Source organism: Cucurbita pepo, chromosome LG05, assembly GCF_002806865.2.
Source record: "Cucurbita pepo subsp. pepo cultivar mu-cu-16 chromosome LG05, ASM280686v2, whole genome shotgun sequence".
Taxonomy (NCBI): Eukaryota; Viridiplantae; Streptophyta; class Magnoliopsida; order Cucurbitales; family Cucurbitaceae; genus Cucurbita; species Cucurbita pepo.
The window spans coordinates 5342475-5364899 of NC_036642.1; the positions used below are offsets into that span (position 1 = coordinate 5342475).

At 39.2% G+C, this 22425-nt stretch overlaps 2 protein-coding genes across 4 annotated transcripts; both read left to right on the top strand.

Annotated features, from left to right (window-relative positions):
- The first annotated feature begins 57 nt into the window (after nucleotides 1-57).
- On the top strand, nucleotides 58-3680 carry LOC111795747. Of its 2 annotated transcripts, none has more exons than XM_023678313.1 (2): nucleotides 58-348; nucleotides 1819-3680. In XM_023678313.1, exons 1-2 carry the CDS (start codon nucleotides 237-239, stop codon nucleotides 3372-3374), a joined length of 1668 nt encoding a protein of 555 aa, XP_023534081.1. In that variant the 5' UTR covers nucleotides 58-236; the 3' UTR covers nucleotides 3375-3680. The 2 variants fall into 2 exon arrangements, 1 of the variants encoding a protein (XP_023534081.1); XR_002815243.1 differs by having other exon boundaries at nucleotides 247-348; nucleotides 1784-1869.
- Nucleotides 3681-4305: 625 nt separating this feature from the next.
- Nucleotides 4306-21890, top strand: LOC111795085 (probable inactive ATP-dependent zinc metalloprotease FTSHI 5, chloroplastic). 2 transcript variants are annotated; one of them, XM_023677326.1, is made up of 19 exons: nucleotides 4306-5450; nucleotides 7882-8353; nucleotides 8522-8722; nucleotides 8799-9092; nucleotides 9202-9471; nucleotides 9689-9778; nucleotides 9865-9996; nucleotides 12135-12308; nucleotides 13772-13893; nucleotides 14579-14780; nucleotides 15578-15706; nucleotides 17502-17684; nucleotides 17920-18039; nucleotides 18226-18411; nucleotides 18507-18581; nucleotides 19634-19693; nucleotides 19803-19910; nucleotides 20063-20146; nucleotides 21503-21890. In XM_023677326.1, the coding sequence occupies exons 1-19, from the start codon at nucleotides 4447-4449 to the stop codon at nucleotides 21572-21574; spliced, it is 3978 nt and encodes a 1325-aa protein (XP_023533094.1). In that variant the 5' UTR covers nucleotides 4306-4446; the 3' UTR covers nucleotides 21575-21890. The 2 variants fall into 2 exon arrangements, with proteins under 2 accessions (XP_023533094.1, XP_023533095.1); XM_023677327.1 differs by having other exon boundaries at nucleotides 21506-21890.
- The last annotated feature ends 535 nt before the right edge of the window (nucleotides 21891-22425 follow it).

Sequence of the window (22425 nt, forward strand, 5' to 3'; positions counted from 1 at the left end):
CTCAACTCTTGGTATCTGAGAACAGTATTTCAAGAATTTTGAACTGCTTTAAATTCACAAAACAACAACAATTTTCTTGGAGAACTCTCTCTTTTCTCTCTATCTCCATAACTCTCTCTCTGGCCCATATGGGTATTCCTCGAAAACAGTAGAGGCAAATTCCCTTGAACAAATTTCGTGGGTTTGATCGCAATTTTTTTGGGGCTTTGAAGGGTTTTCAAGAGGGTTATTGAAGGATGTTTGGGTGCGAGTGTTGGTGCTGGAATGGCGTCGTTGATCCTCTAGACGTGTGCCTTTCTGAGCCTCAACCCTTCTCTCTGCCTTCAACACTTCCAAATTGGCCTCCAGGTATTAGTTCTTGATTTTGATTCACTTTAGTTGTGAGGATTGTTGGTTTTTTGTGCTGGGTTCTCTGTTTTTGATTCTTTCTTTTAACCCTTTGCTCGATCTTTTTTGTTTGTTGTTTTGATCAAACTGGTGCTGGAAGTTGCTTTAATCGCTGGTGTTTTATGATGATTTCTTCGTGGTTACTCTGTTTTGCATTCTCTTTTCAACCCTTTTGTATATTGGGGAAAGTTGTTTGGATTGCTGGTTTCTTTGTAATATCTCTCGGTTGTGTTACGTTCTGTTTCTTGTGATGCTTGTAGCTATGTCAAAATTTTAGCAGCTGCTGCACATTGGGATGATGAAATATGAATGTTGAGTGCTTTGTTCTTGCTAGATTTTGGGTATTCTTTGTTTGTTCTTTATGTGTAAACCTCTGGTGGATCGATTTCTCTGTTGTTTTGCTTTCATTTTCGATCCTGAATTTAGATGGAGAGGAGGATTGACTTGTTCAGTAGAATTTGAATAAGAGTATATAACCTATTCACACTAGTGAACGAGATCGTTAGTGTAACAACCAAAGCCTACCGCTAGTAGATATTGTCCACTTTGGTTCGTTACGTATCGTAGTCAGCCTCACGGTTTTAAAACACGTTTGCTAGGGAGAGGTTTCCACACCCTTATAAGAAATGCTTCGTTTCTCTCTCCAACCGATGTGGGATCTCACAATCTCACACCCCTTTGTGGCCTAGTGTGCTCGCTAGCACTCGTTCCCCTCTTTAATCGACGTGGGATCTTACAGTTAGTCTTGGATGAACCAGTGAACGAGATCGTTAGTGTAACAGCCAAAGCCTACCGCTAGTAGATATTGTCCACTTTGGTTCGTTACGTATCGTAGTCGGCCTCACGGTTTTAAAATGCGTTTGCTAGGGAGAGGTTTCCACACCCTTATAAGGAATATTTCGTTCCTCTCTCCAACCGATGTGGGATCTCACAATCTCACACCCCTTCGCGGCCTAGTGTTCTCGCTAGCACTCGTTCCCCTCTTTAATCAACGTGGGATCTTATAGTTAGTCTTGGATGAATATTCTCTTTGTTTGGAGATTGTAAAGCAACGACTTCCATCCATTAAACTACGATCATAGCCATTAGCTTGAGAATAACTCGACCCGTCAAGGTATTTGTAACCTTCTTAAAAGATGTAGGTTTGGGTCTGAATCCTTTGCGACGATTTGGGTGAACGAAAAAACTTAAGCTAATTCGTTCGGGTGTATTTCATCTTTCGTTTATATTCTTAATACTTTCTCTCACGTGTCGACTTGAAGTATTAACATCATTGCAAAGAGTATAGGACTGCTCGAATCCATAGTAAATTTTTTCTAAACTCAAAAGCGTTCGGTTTTAGGTTATGGTGTGTTTGATGTTCTATATATGTTCTTAATACCATCTACTTTTGCAGCTATGTGAAGCTTCTTTTTGTGAATTTGTCACTAGGAAAAGGTTTTTCCACTGGAACAATAAGCCTTGGAGAGATAGAAGTTTCCAGGATCACCAAGTTTAAAAAGGTTTGGAGATGCAGCCAGGGTGCCATATTTTACAGGCCTCAGGCAATCCCCCATGGCTTTTTCTGCCTCGGCCACTATTGCCAGCCCGGTGGCCATCCATTGAGAGGCTACGTTTTGGTTGCTCGTGATGCATCGGAAGTTGCTCGTGTTGACAACTCGGTCAGTGAATCTCCTGCTTTAAAGCGACCAGTAAACTATTCGTTAATCTGGAGTTCTGGCTTACATGGAGTGGATTCTGGCTTTATTTGGCTGCCTAATGCCCCGGAGGGTTACCGAGCCATGGGATTCTTGGTCACTGACAAGCCAGACGAGCCTGCACCCGACGATATTCGATGCGTCCGAGCTGATCTTACCGAGAGATGCGAGACTAGCGACTTAATTGTATCCATTGAGTCCAAATCTCAACCGTTCCATGTCTGGGAAACAAGACCCTATGAAAGGGGAATGTACCAGAATGGTGTTTCTGTGGGCACATTCTTTTGCTGCACTTCATTGAAAGAACATCTTGAAATTTCCTGTCTGAAGAATCTCAGTGTCTCATTAGAAGGCATGCCAAATCTGAACCAAGTTCAAGCACTCATCGAGCATTACGGGCCAACCGTCTTCTTTCATCCCGACGAGGCGTATTTCCCATCATCAGTACCGTGGTTCTTCAAAAATTGTGCTGTTTTGTATAAAAATGGCGACACGAAAGGTGAGCCTATCGACAGTAGAGGTTCCAATCTTCCTTGTGGAGGGGAAAACGACGGTGAGTATTGGATCGATCTACCATCGAACGAGAATGCACGAGAAACTTTGAAGAGTGGCAACATCGAAACCGCACGGCTCTATGTTCATGTTAAACCAGCACTTGGAGGAACGTTTACTGATATTGTGATGTGGGTTTTCTGCCCTTTTAATGGACCAGCAGCCCTCAAAGTTAAGTTTCTGAATATCAAACTTAAGAAGATAGGAGAGCATGTTAGTGATTGGGAACACTTCACTCTTAGAATCTGCAACTTTTCGGGGGAGCTATGGAAAGTGTACTTCTCGGAGCATAGCGGAGGGAAATGGGTCGATGCTTCTGACTTGGAATTCATTCATGGCAATAAACCGATTGTGTATTCATCGAAACACGGTCATGCTAGCTTCCCACATCCTGGGAGCTATATTCAGGGATCAGTAGCTGGAATTGGAGTGAGGAATGATGTAGCTCGGAGCAAGTTTTTCGTCGATTCAAGCATCGAATATGAAATCATTGCTGCTGAATATCTTGGTGACGGCGTTGTTTCTGAACCAGCTTGGTTACAGTACATGAGAGAGTGGGGTCCGACTGTTGTGTATAATTCAAGATCGGAGATTGAAAAACTAATCGATATCCTTCCTCCGATCGTTCAATTTTCCTTGGAAGATCTACTCGCCCTGTTCCCGACCGAGCTCTACGGTGAAGAAGGACCTACCGGACCGAAGGAGAAAAACAACTGGTTTGGAGATGAAAGATGCTAGAGATATTAACAACACCACAACATGAATATAGCTATCAGTTTACTCTTTACAATGGCCATTTCTTCATCAGATCATGGTGAAAGTGAGCAGTTGATCATTCTCTTTCAGTTCTTGCTGTTCTTGCTGAAGATTCGACTCGGGAGTTCGGAGAGTTCGGGTCGGAGTCAGTCTCGACACTCGGAAAAAAATACTGTATTACATATTTCATTGTAAAATTATTGAATTTTAGTTCTTATAGATATACAATATGATAGTGTTGAAAGTATACTTACAATTTGAATAGAAAATCAGCCCAATTCACATAACATAAAATTATTATTGTAAAAAGAATGTTCGTTTGGTTGGTAGGGGTCGGAGCGTTATCGGAGCCGCCCCAAATAGAGTGAAAAATCTATGTTTAACAGAGAATGGGAACGGAAAAGGGTGAGATTTCTCCTCGTTGACTAAAAGTGAACAGGGATAGAGATTATATTATATTTTTTTTTGTTCCCGTCTCCATCCCGCTCACTTTTTAGAAATCTAATAATTTGTATTTCCAATTTGAAATTCGATCAATTTTCCCTCTTGAAATTTCTCTAAGGCTTCTCTTCGCGGTAATAATCTCTCCTATCAAATCAGTGATGTATGGTTCATTTTCAGAGATATCTATACATACGAATATACTATTAAGGTTGACCTAACGATAAATTTATTAGATCAGTCCAACGAACATAATTTTTACAATGCTAACTCGTATCCATTCTAATGAATAAAGAGGTCGAGTCGAGTTGGATTGGTCAAACTTTGACTTTATATCGATCGAGGTTAACCGGGTGGATAGGGTCTAGAAAATCTTTGGGCTTGGGGCCCATTGATGGAGACCGACTCATGGGTTAGATTGTAAAACCATAAGCCCAAACCTCTTTAATCTCATTCATCCACTTCCCCTAGACACTCCTTAGCTACTCCCTGCTCTCATTTTATTCACTCCCTCGTAATTTACCAATCCCTGCACCCTTTCAAATGCCAATCCTCTTCGTTTCTTCCTCACCCATTTCCTTTTTCCGCTTCTAATTCCGGCAATTCCATCCTTATGGACGTAATTTTTGCCTCACTCCCATTACCCAATAAACCCCTTTCTCAATTCCCAGCTCCACATTGTCTCCAACCCTCTACACCCATAAGAACCAGGTGCCGGACTAGTACCCGGAGATGGAACTTCATTTTCACGAGAAAGTGCGTTAATTCCGTCTCAAATGGGAACCGGGTACAATTACTTGGCATTCCAAGAATTCCCAGAAGCTCGAACGCTTTACAAGAAGCTGAAGAATCGATTTTGGAGGACCTTAGTATCTCAAATTTTGTTAGTTTGCCTGTACACGATAAGAAGAATGATGGGTTTATGCTCAATTGTATTGCTAAGCCAATTGTGTATACATTGTTCTGTATTGCTGTTGGATTTTTTCCTTTTAGGACAGTTAAAGCTCCCGCAATTGCAGCTCAGGCAATTGGGGAGACGGTTTTGAGTCAGAAAACTCATGGGAAGGAGGATGGATCGCATTTGAGGGGTCATAAGTACTCGGAGTGTACGAGGCAGTTGCTCGAGACGGTGTCGGGTGTATTGAGGAGTATAGAAGAGACTAGAAAGGGTAATTCTAGTGTAGCAAAGGTGGAGGAGGCATTGAAGGCTGTGAAGTTGAAGAAAGAGGAATTGGTAAATGGGATTATGAGTGAGCTTCGTACACAAGTAGGGGAACTAAAGAGGGAGAAGAGGGATTTGGAAAAGAGATTGGAGAGGGTTGTTGATGAAGTGGTGAAAGCTAAGGGGGAGTATGAGAGGTTGGTGGCTGAGGGGGTTAGTGTCGGGGAGGAGGCGAGGAAGAGGATGGACAGGTTGGAGCAGATATTGAGAAGGTTGGAGGTTGAGTATAATGAGAAATGGGAGAAAGTAGGAGAGATTGAGGAAAGTATTTTGAGGGAAGAGACCGTTGCGCTCAGTTTTGGGGTGAGGGAGCTAGGCTTCATCGAGCGGGAATGCAACGAACTGGTGAACGGGTTTTCCCGGGAAATGAGGGCCAGAGAGAAGGGTACTGATAGGTACAAGCACAACCTTAACTTAATGCCATTGTTGTCCCTTTAATGCTTTCAAAGAACTCATGTGTTGAATGTGTGTTGTAATTTGTACCGGTTACTTCGATATTCTGATCTCTTAAACAAAAACATGTCATGGACCTTTAATTTTTTCTGTATATTTTCAGCTTTCTAATAGCTCCTAAGACTTTTAGAAGAACGTATGTTTGAGAAGAAAGACGATATCATCTTTAAAGTTCGATTTTTTTTATAAGCCGATGAATTTTCTTGTTTTGATTCATGGAGAATCTAGAGGAATAGAATTAGGCCTGAGATTCTTTCATTTGTGGAGGGCTAGGGAACTTAAAGGCGCTTAATGAGCTTAAGTGGCTGTGGCATTTTTCTCGAAAGTCGATACTTTATGGCATAAGATTATTATGAGCAATAACAGGTCCCATCCCTTTGAGTAGCTTTCGAAGGGGATCTCGAGAGGTATTACCATATATTCGTGGAAAGCTGTTGCTAATGGGTTCCCTTTTTTATCTTAGTGTTTATTCATTTTTTTGGTGGCATTGGGAGGCTTTTGTCTTTTGAACCCTAATCCTTCTAAAGAGTTTTCGTGTAGCCCTATCCTTTAATATCGGGCAAGCTCTTCATCTTTGAGCCCCCCCATCTTCTTCTCACTATGGAAGATCAAAATTTCAAAGAAGGTTAAATTTTTTATTTGGAAGTTCCTCCATGACACTTGGCCGAGTTCATAACTTGGATTGTGTTTCGTGGACTTCGACCAATTTGATAGTGCCCAAGTGTTATATCCTTCGCTGAGGTCTGAGGATTCGAATTATCTCCTTTTGTCTTGTGAGTTTGCTAGGTAGTGTTGTAGCTTTCTTTTAGACATTCAACTTTAGCCTGGCCCGACCTAGAGGGTATAGCTTTCATGGTGGAGGAGCTTCTTCTTCATCCCTCTTTCATGAAAATAGCTGCCTTTTGGGGTTGGCTAGCTTTTGTGCTATTTTATGGGGTCTTTGGGGGAGAAAGAAACAATAGCATTTTAGAGGGCTTGGAGAGAGGTGTGGCCCTTGTTAGATTTCACACTTCTCGTTCGGCCTCCACGTATAAATACTTTTTGTAATTATCCTTTAGGTCTCCATCTATTCTCATTTGATCTTAATGAAAGTCAATACAGCTGGTTTTGAGTGGAATCCTGTTTCATTATCATTTCTGCTTAGGATTCTTGATTGGATTAAAGCTCAATTAGAAAAGAATCAGAAGATCATGAGACTTTTTGTGGATTGAAGGAGGGTGGTGAGTCTCATTTAGTACATTGAAATGTTGTATTCAAAGCTATAGAGGAGGGTGTTAGGAATCACGACTCTCCACAACGGTATGATATTGTCCACTTTGAGCATAAGCTCTCATGGCTTTGCTTTGGGCATCCCCAAAGGGCCTCATACCAATGGAGATGATCATTACCTAAATTAGCCAATGTGGGACTCCCTCCTAACAATCCTCAACAATTCTCCCTTCGAACAAAGTACACCATAGAGCCTCCCAAGGCCTATGGAGCCCTCGAACAACCTTCCCTTAATCAAGACTCGACTCTTTCTCTAGAGCCCTCGAACAAAGTACACCATTTGTTCGACACTTTAGTCACTTTTGATTACACCTTTGAGGCTCACAATTTTTTGTTCGACATTTGAGGAGCCCTCGAACAACCTCCCCTTAATTGAGACTCGACTCTTTCTCTAGAGTCCTCGAACAAAGTACACCCTTTATTCAACACTTTAGTCACTTTTGACTACACTTTCGAGGCTCTCAATTCTTTGTTTGACATTTGAGGATTCTATTGACATGGCTAAGTTCAGGGCATGACTCTAATACCATGTTAGGAATCACGACTCTCCACGGTGGTATGATATTGTCCACTTTGAGCATAAGCTCTCATGACTTTGCTTTGGGCTTCCCCAAAAGGCCTCATACCAATGGAGATGTATTCCTTACTTATAAACCCATGATCATTTCCTAAATTAGCCAATGTGGGGCTCCCTCAAAACAATCCTCAAGAGAGGGTGACATGGGGATAGGAAATTTGGCAGCAAAAATGTAACCCTTCGCTATTGCAAAAATTTTCAGAAAAGTTCGCATACAATGCAAAAATTTTAGGAAAAATTTGCACAGGAAATTTATTGTTTTTGAATTCACAATGCTCCTTCTCATTGTAAATGATTTATATTCAGCCATATGTTACTGCATGTACCATTAAACATTCTCCATGATTTTTAGCCATCTAACATGCTATATTTATATGATAATATGTGTTTTTTTTCTTGTTGATCCTTGTCACATGATTTGATCTTTTTTGAAGTTTGGGATGCTTATGTTTCCCCTTAATATAACTCTTTGAAAATAAAAATAAAAGAGTTAAAATTTATTATCAGTTTTTGCTTCTCCGTTGCAGAGCGCCAGAGCAATCTCTTACAAAGCTGTCTAAAGATTATATTCAAAAAGATTTGGAAAATATGCAAAGAAAAACGTTGGAGCAAAATATTCTTCCAGCTGTCGTGGAAGGAGTCAGTCTTGGAAATTTTTTAGATCAAGAAGCAGTTGATTTTGCTCGTCGTATAAGTCAAGGTCTTAAAGATTCTAGGATGCTGCAGAAGAACATGGAGGCTCATGTGAGAAAGAAAATGAAGAAGTTTGGTGATGAAAAACGTTATGTTGTTAACACCCCAGAGGGTGAGGTTGTGAAGGGTTTTCCAGAAGTTGAAATGAAGTGGATGTTTGGTGATAAGGAAGTTGTGGTTCCTAAAGCTATTAGTCTCCAGTTATTCCATGGCTGGAAGAAGTGGCGTGAAGAAGCTAAGGCAGATTTAAAAAGAAACCTATTAGAAAATGAGGAATTTGGTAAAAAATATGTGGCCCAGAGACAGGTACTGTTAAATCATATACTTAATCGACGTGCTTTGGATCTTTGTATTTCATAACAGAATTTTATATTGCCATTTTTTTGGTGAATAATTTATACGAACTTAGCTACCCTTAACATTTATGGTAAACTCTATTACCCCTGCAAGTAAGCAGCTATATTCTAATTGCAGGAACGAATTCTTCTAGACCGAGATAGAGTTGTAGCCAATACTTGGTACAACGAAGAAAAGGAACGGTGGGAAATTGATCCGGTGGCTGTTCCCTATGCCGTGACCAAAAGGCTAGTAGATCATGCCCGAATACGCCATGATTGGGCTGCCATGTATATTACACTTAAGGGGGATGAGAAGGAGTTTTTCTTGGACATTAAGGCAATCCACAGATACATTATGGTTTCTTTATTTCTAACTTATTTCTATTCAATTCTAATTCTGCAATCTTCTTCAGGAATTTGAAATTTTATTTGAAGATTTTGGAGGTTTTGATGGGCTATACATGAAAATGCTTGCCTGTGGTATACCAACTACAATTCACCTGATGCGTATACCATTCTCGGAGTTGGATATCTATCAACAGTTCATCCTGAGCATAAGGTTGCCTTACAGTTTCTTGAATGCATTGTGGAAGACTAGTGTTGTGTCATATTGTAGAAGTTGGGTTTTCAAGAAAATAAAAGATGTAAACGATGACATACTAATGATGATGGTATTTCCCGTTGTCGAGTTTTTAGTTCCTTATCAGGTATCATCAGCTCTTCCATTTTAATTGTTGTAGACTACTTTTTATTCAAGACATTTGTTTTTGTTTTTGTTTTTGTTTTGTGTTTCCAATTATTATTATTCTATGACAGATAAGACTCCTGTTAGGGATGGCATGGCCAGTGGAAAGCAATCAAATCGTTGATTCTACGTGGTACTTGAAATGGCAAACTGAGACAGAAATGAGGTTTAAAGCTAAAAGAAAAGATACTCTCCAGTGGGTTGTTTTGTTTATGATTAGAAGTGCTATATACCTATATTGTTTGTTTCATATCTTCTCGTTCGTAAAGCGAAAAGTGCCAAGGTTTATTGGCTTTGGACCAGTTCGTAGGAATCCAAATTTGCGGAAGTTTAGGAGACTGGTAATTTACTACTCCTTATTGCTTGTTAGCCATAGATATGGTGCTTATGATCTGACATGGTGTTGCTTAAGGCAACATGTAGAACTGTAAATTTCCTTTCTGATGCCTTTTTCATTATAATGATGCACAGCATGGTGCCAATATTGCATTGCCACTATCATTTCATGCTCATGTTTGGACACTTGGTTGACAATTCTAATTCAGTGCTATTCTGCAGAAAGCATATCTTAAATATAAGATGAAGAAAATCAAACGTAAGAAGCGGGCTGGTGTTGACCCAATTACACGTGCATTTGATAGAATGAAGGTTAGAGTCAAATGCTAAAGTTTTTACTGATTTTCTTCTCGTAAGGAACTGCTTAAATATATTGATGATCCGCTTGTGGTTTGCAGAGGGTGAAAAATCCACCAATACCTTTAAAAGATTTTGCTAGTGTTGAGTCGATGAGAGAGGAGATCAATGAAGTTGTGGCATTTCTACAAAATCCTCGTGCGTTTCAAGAAATGGGTGCCCGTGCCCCTCGGGTATGTTGAACGGATGGTAGATATGCGGTTCATTTTAATTACTAGTCCAAAATAGAGTATATGAGTTGGAATACATTTGGGTCCGGTAAACAAAACATCTTAAAATATTAAAACGGTTGAAACATGGTGTGGCTTTGTCATGGTCTAGCCCAAGGGCCTTGGTCCTGGGTTCTGACCTAAGGACCTTAGTTATGAGGTTCTTGGTTCTTAGTTCTGAGGACAACCTTAGTTATGAGGTTCTTGGTTCTTAGTTCTGAGGACTTGGATCTTGATCCTTGTTCTAGTTCTTATCTTTGGTTCTTAGTTCTTGTTCTGTTTCCTAAGATACTCCTAGGATTTACGGTACAAGACTTGAACCTAACAACCTATGTCTAAGGCTTAATGCGTTCCAAGCGATACGATCTGAGCCTACGTCCAAGGCTTCAAGCGTCCAAGCGACGTAGTTTGAACCGCATCCAAGGCTTCATGCATTTCCTGCGATATAGTTTGAAACCTACACCCAAGACTTCTTACGATCCAAGCAGTGTAGTTTACAAGCTGCGTCCAAAGCTTCGTACATTCCAAGCGGCGGTCTGAAAACTTATGCCAAAGGCTTCATACGTTCCAAGTGGCGTAGTCTAAAACCTGCATCCAAGGCTTCTTACATTCCAAGCAATGCAGTCTAGAAACCTACGTCCGAGGTTTTTTACACTCCAAGGGATGTAGTCTAAAAACCTCGGGTATGTTTGACGTTCGAGTCCTCGACTCTTGAGTTTTCTATATGTGGATTGTTCCAAATTTTCTTTGGTAGGTCCATCTTTGAGTCTATTTTCAAGAACCAAAGAGAATTTCATGAAAACAGGTCTGGAAGGGGTTCAATTTGATGAAAAATTGAGGTTGGGCTAGGTTTGGGCTGGCATGACCGGTTCAATTGAACCGACCAAGGGGAACAAGACACAAAAACCTCGTTCATCTTGCTTTGAAACTCAGTCTCTACAGCGTGATACAATGACTTTTAGCCCTCGATATCTTCATGAAACTTAAAGATGGAGTTGCAAGGAAGAGTTTGAGACTGAGTTCTTACCTTGCCGTGGACTGTAGCCAAAGTTATAAGCTGTGGAATGTTGCCAGAAAGCGATCCTCACCCGAGTAAAACCCAGAAAATTTTTATTGGTTGGGGTGATCTCACCCTTACCTCACCCCGATTCCTTCATGAAAACTTTTCATTTTCTTCCCCTCAAGCTTAAGAAATAGTTTCAAAAGGACAAATTTGTATGGATCTTCATAATTTTGAGTTCAAAGTTCTCTAGATCTCTTACCAAATTTTACATAGAATCAAGCTTATTGGGCAGCTCGATACAAGTTTTTTCAACTCCCGATTTCTTCATGAAACCTTCTCATCTCATTGCTACGAAACTAATCCTTTAAGATTAAAAGACCATGCTATCTGAGCAATGCTGCTGAAACATTTCTGCTGTTCTGACGATGAAGGAAGATATGATTGATATCTTTTTGAACTTTCAAACATAAAATGCATCCATCAGGATCCAGCCATCAGTTTTTTTCGTTTAACTCTCATTCACTTCGAGACTTTGAGTAGACTCGTTAGACGTGTTTAATTTTCATCCTTCCCCACATCCTGGTATTGTTGGTCAATTTATCATGCATGCTTTTTTGGTCATTGGTCTTAGGAAAAGAAAGTCAAAAGGTTACTTGTTTGAGGTGCTCTGTTTTGGCAAATTGAATTGGAGCGAAAGGAAATGATCAAAACAGAAAAGACGAACAATGCTTCCGTATGAGATTTTGTTGTATTTTCAGCTTTCACCTGGTGCCTCAAATCTAAGGGTTTTATTGTGTATTTATTATTATTTCGTTGTGGTAATTTTTCATCCTCTCTACAGTAAGTGAGTGATTTTGATTGTCTTATGGCTTACCTTTGTAATTTCATTATCTTCAATGAAACGTTGTCTTTAGTCTCTGCATAGGAATTTTAGATACAAGGTGTCAACAAATAATACACTGCGCCGTGACTTGTTTTGCATTTCTGTAACGTTATATCAATGAGATTTCCTTCCGTATTCGGATACCATATGCTAGGTTGCAGTGGTTGCTAAAACAATTTTTATGTTTCTACTCATGGCGTCCGCGTCTTATTGCAGGGGGTCTTAATTGTTGGTGAGAGAGGAACAGGAAAGACATCTCTTGCAATGGCCATAGCTGCAGAAGCAAAAGTACCAGTTGTGACGGTTCAAGCGCAAGAATTAGAGCCTGGACTATGGGTTGGGCAAAGTGCATCCAATGTTCGGGAGTTATTCCAAACCGCAAGAGATTTGGTTGTTCTCTTGCTCCTTAGCTCGCTTTTTTTATTTTTATTTTTAACTAGAAACAATTTCTTATTCAAGAAAAGGAATAAATGTTCAACAGATTCGAACTCCCAAAGGAAGTAAAAAAGAAAGAAAAATGCAAAACAACTAATACACCTATATAGAGATTTAACCATGAAAATTAAACTGTGACGTCCCAGATTGGTTGGGTAGGAGAACAAACCACCATTTATAAGGGTGTGGAAACCTTCCCCTAGCAGACGCGTTTTAAAGCCTTGAGGGAAACCTAAAAGGGAAAGCCCAAAGAGCTGCTAGCGGTGGATCTGGGTCGTTACATAAACATTGATAGAACAAAGAACATTTTCGATATTATCGTTTGAAAGGCTTGGTGAGATTGCAAACAAAACTGATGCTATGGAAAAGGCCTCTACCATTCACGTAATATTGAAAGCTACTACATTCTTCCAAAGAAAATCATGAACCCACCTCTGACCTTGCCATCAAGTAAAATATACGAAACGGCTGCAACGCTAGTAGAAATCAAGGTTGCAACAAGGTCAATAGACCAAAGGCCTCCTTGGTCTCCAAGAAGAAAATGTCAAACTACTAATATTGAGTTTAAGGCTAGAAGATTTTGATATAAACAAGAGAGAGAATCCTTATTTCAGTTTAGGATATCAAATTGAAGCATCTGATGTTAGTATGAGTAATGAGGAACTTGAAGCACATTTAGTTAATATAAATCGATATATTTTCTGTCGAAGACTCTTTTACAGAAGCATTTGAAAGTCTTTTTTCGGTTCTTGATTAAAATAATTCAGTTGAAGTTTCATAACTATGAGCATCATTCTAATGTATCCTTCCATTCCTCCTGCATTCAATTCCTTAATGAGGTTTGTGAATTCCAAATGAAAGAAATCACTCCTCAGTCGCCATAAATTAAGTTCTAATTGTGTATCACTCACTTATTTAGACTGTTTTTTCCATGTTGTCTTGAAGATCATTTTCAGTTTCTATTTTTTATTCATTTTGGAATTCGAAGATCGTCGGTTGTTTTTATGAAGACTATTTTGGAATATTACAGGGATGCTTATTTTAGGGGTTCGGATTTATGTGCGGTTGGGCATATTTGAGTTGGTTCTCACTTCTCGCCTTTTTTGAATTTGACTTTAGATCTAATGTGCAGAAAGGATTGTTCTCAGTTGTTAAACCTCTTCCTTCTTCCACGAGACTCTTGCGCTCCAAACCCAACATTCTTAGCCTTTATTTTGATGTTTTGATTGAAGAGATTCAATGTGCGACTTCGCGTTCAATCTTACTTAATATACACATTCTTTGTTGTTTCTTTCTAGTTGTATTACTGTGAAAGTTTTTCCTGCAAATATTTCGTTGGTTTTTATGCTAGAAGAGATTAGATGGTTAATTTTTGCAATCTTCCGTTTCTAATTATAGTTCTAGAGTGATATCTCTAGGCACCTGTGATCATATTTGTGGAGGATTTTGACATCTTTGCTGGAGTTCGTGGCAAGTATATTCATACCAAAGAACAGGATCACGAAGCTTTCATTAACCAACTTCTTGTGGAGCTTGATGGGTAAGCTACTTTTAGTTATTTTGACCATCCAATGTTCTATCCTCTTAATGTTTTGAAACATAACAAGATCTATCCTTGAAACAACTAGCACTTATGTAATACAACAAAATGGTACAGGAGAAATAAAATGAAGCAAAGTCGGTCTAGATAATTCTATTTGTAAACACGGAAAAATTGGGTCAGCTTGTGGGGGTTTTCCTTTTACTGAGCGCTTTAATGTATATTCTATGCAGTCACAACCTCAAAAGTGAGACACAAAATTCTCCATAAAACGATAGGTTTTCCTTTTACGATAAACAATACACTAAATTGTAATTTCGATACTCATTTTGTTTTACAAGTTAAGAACCGTGCTTACAGCAAGCACCATTCAAAGAAAATTGCCCCTTTGCTATCATAAAAATTGCCCCTTCAACGTCTCTGACCTTAGTGCCAGACCATACTGCATATCATGCTGCCGACCACTTTCGTTTGGCTACCTAAACTTGAGGGCGGGTTATCTTCAGAATGAGCATAATATCTTTCTTTTCCTTGGTTTCCTTGGTTGGATTTGATGTCTTGGCCATTGGAAAGTGAAGTTTCTGTCTTACTTAATAGAATTCTCCAAGAATTTTACTAGATTTAGTGCTACACTAGTACAGTTCACATTATTTCCTCTTACAGCATGTTGTGCATCTATGTGTAGGTTTGAGAAACAAGATGGAGTAGTTTTGATGGCTACCACTCGGAATTTGAAGCAAATTGATGATGCTCTACAGCGGCCTGGGCGGATGGATCGAGTATTTCATCTTCAAAGACTAACTCAATCTGAAAGAGAGAAGATCCTACAAATTGCTGCTAAAGAATCCATGGACGAGGAGCTCATTGATTACGTAGATTGGAAAAAGGTAATTTATATCCATCCTTCTTTTGCGCGTAATATGGCAAGTGTTTGTACTGAAATTTCATATGATGCCCGACACCAATGAACTTTAAGGACGATTCTTGTTGATAATGAAGGTCATGAAACTTGTTTATTGTTTGCTTATGGTATTTGCTTATTCAAGAGATACTTTTAATGGTTGGATTCTAGTGGTTTCTCGTTAGTAATTTGACTTTAGTCGCCGTTACATAGTTTGATGCAGTATCAGAGTTTAATCTCTTTTATATGATGGATGATCGGCAGCTATGAAGGCTTCACTGAGTTAGAGTTTGGTTTTAGTCAGATTTTCTAGAATAGAAAAGCTCATCCAACCAATCTAATAATCTTTGATACTAGCTACATGCTAGGTAACTAAATCTAAATAAATCCAATCAGATAAATTAGGGAGGTCAACTACTCTCGTTATTTAATGGGATAAGACAAATATCCTACGATTGTTAGGCCTTTTACTAAAAAGAATGCAGTTTCTTTTCTGCTCAACCCTTTTGGGAGATGTTTTTCCATTAACTTTTCTTGTTCAAAAAAGAGATTTGATTGAATAAACATGTTCGTGAATACGTATAAAGTCTCGAGTATTCAAAATGCATACAATAATAAGATCCTTCTAAACATTCTCTATTTTCTTCTTCAGTTTCTGATATCCATGAGTTTTTGGATATGTATCATTTTATACGCACTTCGACTAATCTCATGGATTGTTTTTCTTCTTAATTACACTTTAATTTAATTTTTTTGTCACTTATTTGGATATTTTGCTTCTAGGTTGCTGAGAAGACATCCCTTTTACGACCTTTGGAACTAAAACTTGTCCCGCTTGCTTTGGAAGGAAGTGCTTTTCGAACCAAATTCCTCGACACTGATGAACTGATGGACTACTGTAGCTGGTTTGCTGTAAGAAATACTGCTTTGCTCATTCAAATAAGTTTCTTCTTATTGTTATTATTGGCAGAGATGAATTTATTAATTTTTCTCACTCACTAGTGCTTGCGTTTTAAAATCGTAATAGGCTGTCATTGTGTGCCACATCATTATGGAAAAGTGTTTCTTTATTTTTTGAGGTTAGCAAAAAGGGTATCTATTCAGAATGAAGAAGTGTGAATGGTGCTGTTGGAAACTCACATAGGGAAAAGGTTTATTTGGAGGGCATCCTTTGTTTTGCCTCTCTCTTCCTTGCTTTCCTTGGGTTTTCGCCGCCCCCTCACTGACCGAGAAGAGACTCTGGACTTTGGGTTTTGAAGCCTTTCGAGGGATTCTAGACCCCTTGACTCGTCATGGGAGGAGTGACATTTATGTCTGGTCCCAAGCTTGGGGGGCCGGGGGGTTGTCTTGTAGCTCTCTTTTCTATCGCTTGAGCGTTCCTTCGCTTCTCCTGATGCCCTTTTGTTTTCTTTGCTCTAGAAGGCCAAGTTATTTGCTTGGCATATCTTGCCTGGGAAGTCAATTCCTTGGATCACATTTAGAGGTGCTCCTTCTTTTTTGGGTCTAAGTGGTGCATCCTTTGTAGAATTGAGTCGGAAGATATTGATCGATTATTTAAAACGTTTAATTCGTGTATTTGGTTTGTGAGATAATATGATTTTTAGAGAGGTTGGAAGGAAATTTGGGATACCATTGTTTTTTAACAACTCTTTATAGGCGTCTTTTTGCAATTATTAGTTATGTTATTCTGCTGGATTGGAGCCCCTTTTGGTTGGTTTAGACTTCTGTATGAATTTTCTTTTTTCTTTTACTATTTCATTTTTTTCGTAATGAAAGCTTGGTTTCTGAATTTGAAAACGAGTTGTTTGGTAACCTTTCCAGATTCCTATTGTGATATTCCACATTGGTTGGGGAGGAGAACGAAACACATTTTATAAGGGTGTGGAAACCTTTCCCTAGCAGACACGTTTTAAAGCCTTGAGGGGAAGCCCGAAAGGGAAAGTCCAAAGAGGACAATATCTGCTAGCGGTGAGCCTGGGTCGTTACAGATGATATCAAAGCCAGACACCGGGCGATGTGCCAGCGAGGAGGCTGTTCGCCCAAAGGGGGTATACATGAGGCGGTGTGCCAATAAGGACGCTGGGCCCCGAAAAGGGGTGGATTTGGTGGGGGTCCCACATCGATTGGAGAAAGAAACGAGTGCCAACGATATACCACATTGGTTGGGAGGAGAATGAAACACCCTTTATAAGGGTGTGGAAACCTTTCCCTAGCAAACACGTTTTAAAGCCTCAAAGAGGACAATATCTGCTAGCGGTGGGCCTGAATCGTTACTCCTGTTCCTTCTGGACTAGATAGGGTTTGCAATATTAGATTAACATAATGATCATTATTTTCATTCATACTTTCATGTTTTGTTTATAATTAACTAGATACTGTTAATTTTAGACAAAACAACGAAAAGGAACGAAGTTTTTTCTTGTCAAATATGTTTTCCATCCTAATTTTGTCTATATCCTACGAGTTCCAATCGCCATGTCGATGTTAATTAAAACAGTATGCCTTGTATGCGTCGTTTACTCTTCTACATGATCTTTTTGGCATTGTTGTTCTAGTCGGTTCTGGGTTTTCTGGTTCGCCTGTTTTGCAGCGGCTCCAATCCAGATTGGTTGATTCTGTTTAGCCTATTTTGTTTTGTTTTTTTTTTTTGGTGTAATTGATTCATGTAAATAATCCTAATTGATCTGTGGAAAATCTTTGTTGACAGACTTTCAATGGTATGGTTCCCAAGTGGGTGCAGAAAACCAGAACAGTAAAAAGCCTAAACAAAATGTTGGTGAATCATCTGGGGTTAACACTGTCTAAAGAAGATCTTCAAAATGTGGTTGATCTGATGGAACCATATGGCCAAATAAGCAATGGGATTGAACTCCTCAATCCTCCTCTCGATGTAAGAAACTACTTCACGTTAACGTTTAAGTTTTTACCTACGTTAGTTCGTTATCGTTAGCTTAAAGTTGTCGTTTTAGTATTTTCGATAGTTTCGGCTGCCATTCATTACTCGACTTCTACAAGTTTTCAAGTATTTACGAATCACTTTTAAATTATAAGTTTAGTCCGTTAATCATGTAAGCATTAGTTCTGCCATTTTAATATGGACTAATCAATCGAGGTCTATTATGTAGTGGACGAGGGAGACGAAGTTTCCGCATGCTGTTTGGGCAGCTGGTCGTGGTCTTATCGCTCTTCTGTTACCGAATTTCGATGTCGTGGATAATCTGTGGCTTGAGCCATTATCATGGCAGGTTAGGCATTTTCCTATCCCAAAGTGCTAACAAGTTCTTCTGGTAATAATAAAGAGATTTGTAGTATTGTGCTAGTATGGTCACATTACTCTTACACTTTTGGGTAAAATATATGATAAGTTCTCTGTTTCATTAGAACACCATCGTGTCGATTTTATTGCATTTGAACTCGTGCCTTATTTGTAGGGTATTGGATGTACAAAGATCAGTAAACGGAAAAACGAAGGCTCGATAAATGGGAATTCGGAATCAAGATCGTACCTTGAAAAGAAGCTTGTTTTTTGCTTTGGTTCATATGTTGCATCTCAAATGCTACTTCCTTTTGGAGAAGAAAATCTGCTATCTTCATCTGAGTTAAAGCAGGCACAAGAGGTTAGTTTCATAGAGCTATCTAACATAGTTGTCAATGATCTTATATGCTATCTAACTTTTACATTACACCCCTTTCCAAATCTGATCTGTGGTAGATTGCAACGAGAATGGTGGTTCAGTATGGGTGGGGGCCAGATGATAATCCAGCAATTTACTGCACAAACAATGCGGTATACTTTTTTTTTTACATGTCCAAATCTGATTTGTGGTAGATTTCAACACAACATTCCTTTGTGATATACAGGAATTTTGTTACTTTTCTTCTTCTAAAGTTGTGAGATCCCGCATCGGTTGGGGAGGAGAACGAAACGAAGCATTCTTTATAAGGGTGTGGAAACCTCTCCCTAGTTTAGACGTGTTTTAAAAACCTTGAGGGGAAGCCCGAAAGGGAAAGCCTAAAGAGGACAATATTTGCTAGCAGTGGGCTTGAGCCATTACAAATGGTATCAGAGCCGGACACTGGGCGATGTGCTAGTGAGGAGGTTAAGACACGAGGCGGTGTGCCAACAAGGTCGTTGGGTCCCAAAGGGGTGGATTTGGGGGTCCCACATTGATTGGAGAAGGGAATGAGTGCCAGTGAGGACGCCGGCCCCCGAGAGTTGGAGAGATCCCACGTTAGTTGGGGAGGAGAACGAAAGGAAGCATTCTTTATAAGAGTGTGGAGACCTCTCCCTAGTAGACGCGTTTTAAAAACCTTGAGGGGAAACCCGAAACAGAAAGCCCAAAGAGGACAATATTTGCTAGCAGTGGGCTTGAGCCATTACAAATGGTATTAGAGCCAGACACCAGGCAATGTGCCAATGAGGAGGTTAGGACACGAGGCGGTGTGCAAACAAGGTCGTTGGGTCCCGAAGGGGTGGATTGGGGGGTCCCACATTGATTGGAGAAGGGAATGAGTGCCAACGAGAACGCTGGCTCTTGAGGGGGGTGGATTGTGAGATCCCACGTCGGTTGGGGAGGAGAACAAAACGAAGCATTCTTTATAAGAGTGTGGAAACTTCTCCCTAGCAGACACATTTCAAAAACCTTGAGGGGAAGCCCGAAAGGAAAAGCCCAAAGAGGACAATATCTGCTAACAGTGGGCTTGTGCCGTTACAAGAGTCCACTCTATCATCGTTATTTGTAATATGCTCAACGAACTTCACATTATTATACATTATATGCTCAAGTGGCTTTATAAGGCTCTCATTTAGTGATATCACACACTTTGGCAATGACATAGGTTTCTTTTTTGAGTATGGGGGACACCTATGAATATGAAGTGGCAACTAAAGTTGAAAAGGTATATTTTGTGCCTCAAATTTACAAACATAGTCTGAGTTAATCTTATTTGATTCCTACTTTGTTGGCTTAAGATTATTTAATTGACCTTCCTCACTTGGCGTTTCTAGATCTATGATTTAGCGTATTGTAGAGCAAAGGAAATGATGGAGAAAAACCGTCAAGTTCTTGAAAAGTTCGTCGAAGAACTACTCGAGTTCGAAATTCTTACTGGGAAGGCAAGTGCTCGTTCTTTTAATATTTTAAATCCTATTTGATATGGGTTCTCGATCCATTAGATTCCATACCTTTCAGCTCGAAATGGTCGTTCTGGACGACACGGGTGATACTTTATCGTTGTTATGTTTGTGACTCGCCTTCCTCTTGGCAGGTTTTGGAGAGATTGATTGAAAGTAATGGAGGAATTAGGGAAAAAGAGCCATTTTTTCTTTCTGGATCTTCTTATGACAGAGAGGTATTTTAAATTATGTTTTTTTCAGTCTACTTATGATTTTAACGTTCTTGGTGAACTTTTGAAATATCTTCAAAATTTATTAGTTTTATGTTGATGGGAGTTTATAATCAAATGAACACGAACAAAATCCGTCAGTTGGGTGTGCCAATGGTAGCCAACGCTAAGAATTCTACCGTTAGAGGTACTCGGTTTGACTTGTTCTAGGTTATATGATCTCATACTGTCATGTCCCAAACCTGTCGCTAGCGGATATTGTCTTCTTTAGGTTTTCTCTTTCGGGCTTCCTCTTAAGGTTTTTAAAACATGTTTGCTAGGAAGAGGTTTCCACACGGTTATGAAGAATGCTTCGTTCCCTTTTCAACCGATGTCGGATCTCACATATACAACTTTTTCTAAGGAAGAACATTAGTGATGTCAAACATGTTACAAGAATCGGTGTATATTTGTTGGAATTGCCTTTAGTTTCAAAAGAAGTATAAGACGTTGCATGACATGCTTAGGTCGTAGGAGATGGTGAATGTTTGTACACGGTTCTGAATCTAGAATTGGTTGGGTTGGTGAACCGAGCAACCCGAATAGAATTTACAACTCAACCCAATGCAGCCCTTTATTTTCGGGTTGGGTTCTCAGGTTTGTTTTTTTTTTAATTATTTTAAAAAATCGTATTTATCCACAATATATGTTACATGAGCAACAAAAAAACTCTTAAAACTCAAATATCAAACATTCACAAGTCACAACACATCATTAACATCGGTTATAGACGTCAAATATTCTTGATGTTCATAATAATCTTAAAAGTAGGGTTGGGTTGTAACCCTATTATCGGGTTGGTCGGGTTGACCCAACCAAAAAAATGTCAACCCATGAACTGAGTCAAATTTTTGGTTTTCCAAAAATTCAACCCAACCCAACCTTTATGGTTTGGTTGGGTAGTACAGGTTGGTCGAGTTATCGGGTCATATGAATACCTCTAATTCCCTGTTCAACTTTTCTTGCTTCTCTTCTCGCTATTTTTCCCGAAAACCGTACTTAGTCCATGACATGTTGACATTTTCTCACTCCATGGTTCCCACTTCATATATTTGTATATATGATGTCGATGAAGGTGGTTGGAGGTGTTCTAGGACTCGTGTCACTTGTTGTTCGTTGCTCGATCACTTATTCGTTGATTCGTTCTCGTTAAGAGATAGTAATCTGCTGGTTTTACTATGTAATGCACATTTCTTATGCATTTCAGAAGAAAGATTGCTTGCAAGTATTCTTTGATGTTGTGGCATTTGATAAACTTTTGAAACTTTCTTTTATATGTTTTCATCATTCATGAGATATACTAAAATCTTCCTTTGATTGCAGCAGCCATTAACCAGTGCATTTCTCGAAAGCGGAAACTCGTCCGAAACAACTCTTGTAGGTCGAGCAACATAGAGCAAGAGAAAAACGAACGCGATTTGGAACTAAATCATCACAACAAAGAAAAAAAACACGGGTTGCTTCTGTGTTTTTCTTTGTCATTTTACATCTTACCGTTAATTTGAGTGTAGAGATACGATTTAGTTTAGATCCGTTGAGTTTGGAGATACGATGTAATCGATGTATTGAGCGCGGAGAGATATTAGGTAACTTTTTTATGTAACATAAGTTTTTGGGTAAGAAGAAGAGCATCATTTTTCGTTTGAAACTACATGATTTTGTAATAATTTGTTGAGCTCAAATATCAAGGAAATAATTTACGAATGAAAAATTCGCCATTTATAGATTTCGATGCATTGATAAGAATGAAATTTTGGTATCGTTATCGACATCGATACTTGCATCCAAGTCACCCGCCAGCAATTGATGTCTTTGAATCTGTCAAGTCTAGTTTTACTGCACCGACCACATTAGCCTAAAAATGAAGCTGTCAAAGAAAATTTGGAGAAATTGAGTACTGAAGATTCGAGAAACGAGACCCTGAAGACAGGAGATAAGTAGTCAACTTTGACTGTTTTCAAAAAATATTTTTAAGAATCTGAGCTAAGGATTGGATTTCACTGAGTCTTAAGTTAAGTATGATATAAGGAAATGTGAAAGAAAAGCACTAAGAACGGTGAGCTAAGGATTCGAACCAAGCATTTTGCTCGAGAATTAAGTAATGTCAAAATAACTCATTAAATGAACTCTTCTACCTATTAAAGTTTAAATATGAGTATAATATGATAAATTAAAGATATATCTAAAAAAATTTGGTCATTCAATAAGGCGAACTAGCTGAACTAGAAGATGGTGTAAAATGACCA

Excerpts from the sequence above, each read along its gene's own strand:
- LOC111795747 (XM_023678313.1), top strand. The coding sequence starts at position 237 with ATGTTTGGGTGCGAGTGTTGGTGCTGGAATGGCGTCGTTGATCCTCTA. Across the intron at positions 349-1,818 it reads ACTTCCAAATTGGCCTCCAG|GAAAAGGTTTTTCCACTGGA; the intron begins GTATTAGTTCTT and ends ATTTGTCACTAG.
- LOC111795085 (XM_023677326.1), top strand. The coding sequence starts at position 4,447 with ATGGACGTAATTTTTGCCTCACTCCCATTACCCAATAAACCCCTTTCT. Across the intron at positions 5,451-7,881 it reads AGAGAGAAGGGTACTGATAG|AGCGCCAGAGCAATCTCTTA; the intron begins GTACAAGCACAA and ends TCTCCGTTGCAG. Across the intron at positions 8,354-8,521 it reads AATATGTGGCCCAGAGACAG|GAACGAATTCTTCTAGACCG; the intron begins GTACTGTTAAAT and ends TTCTAATTGCAG.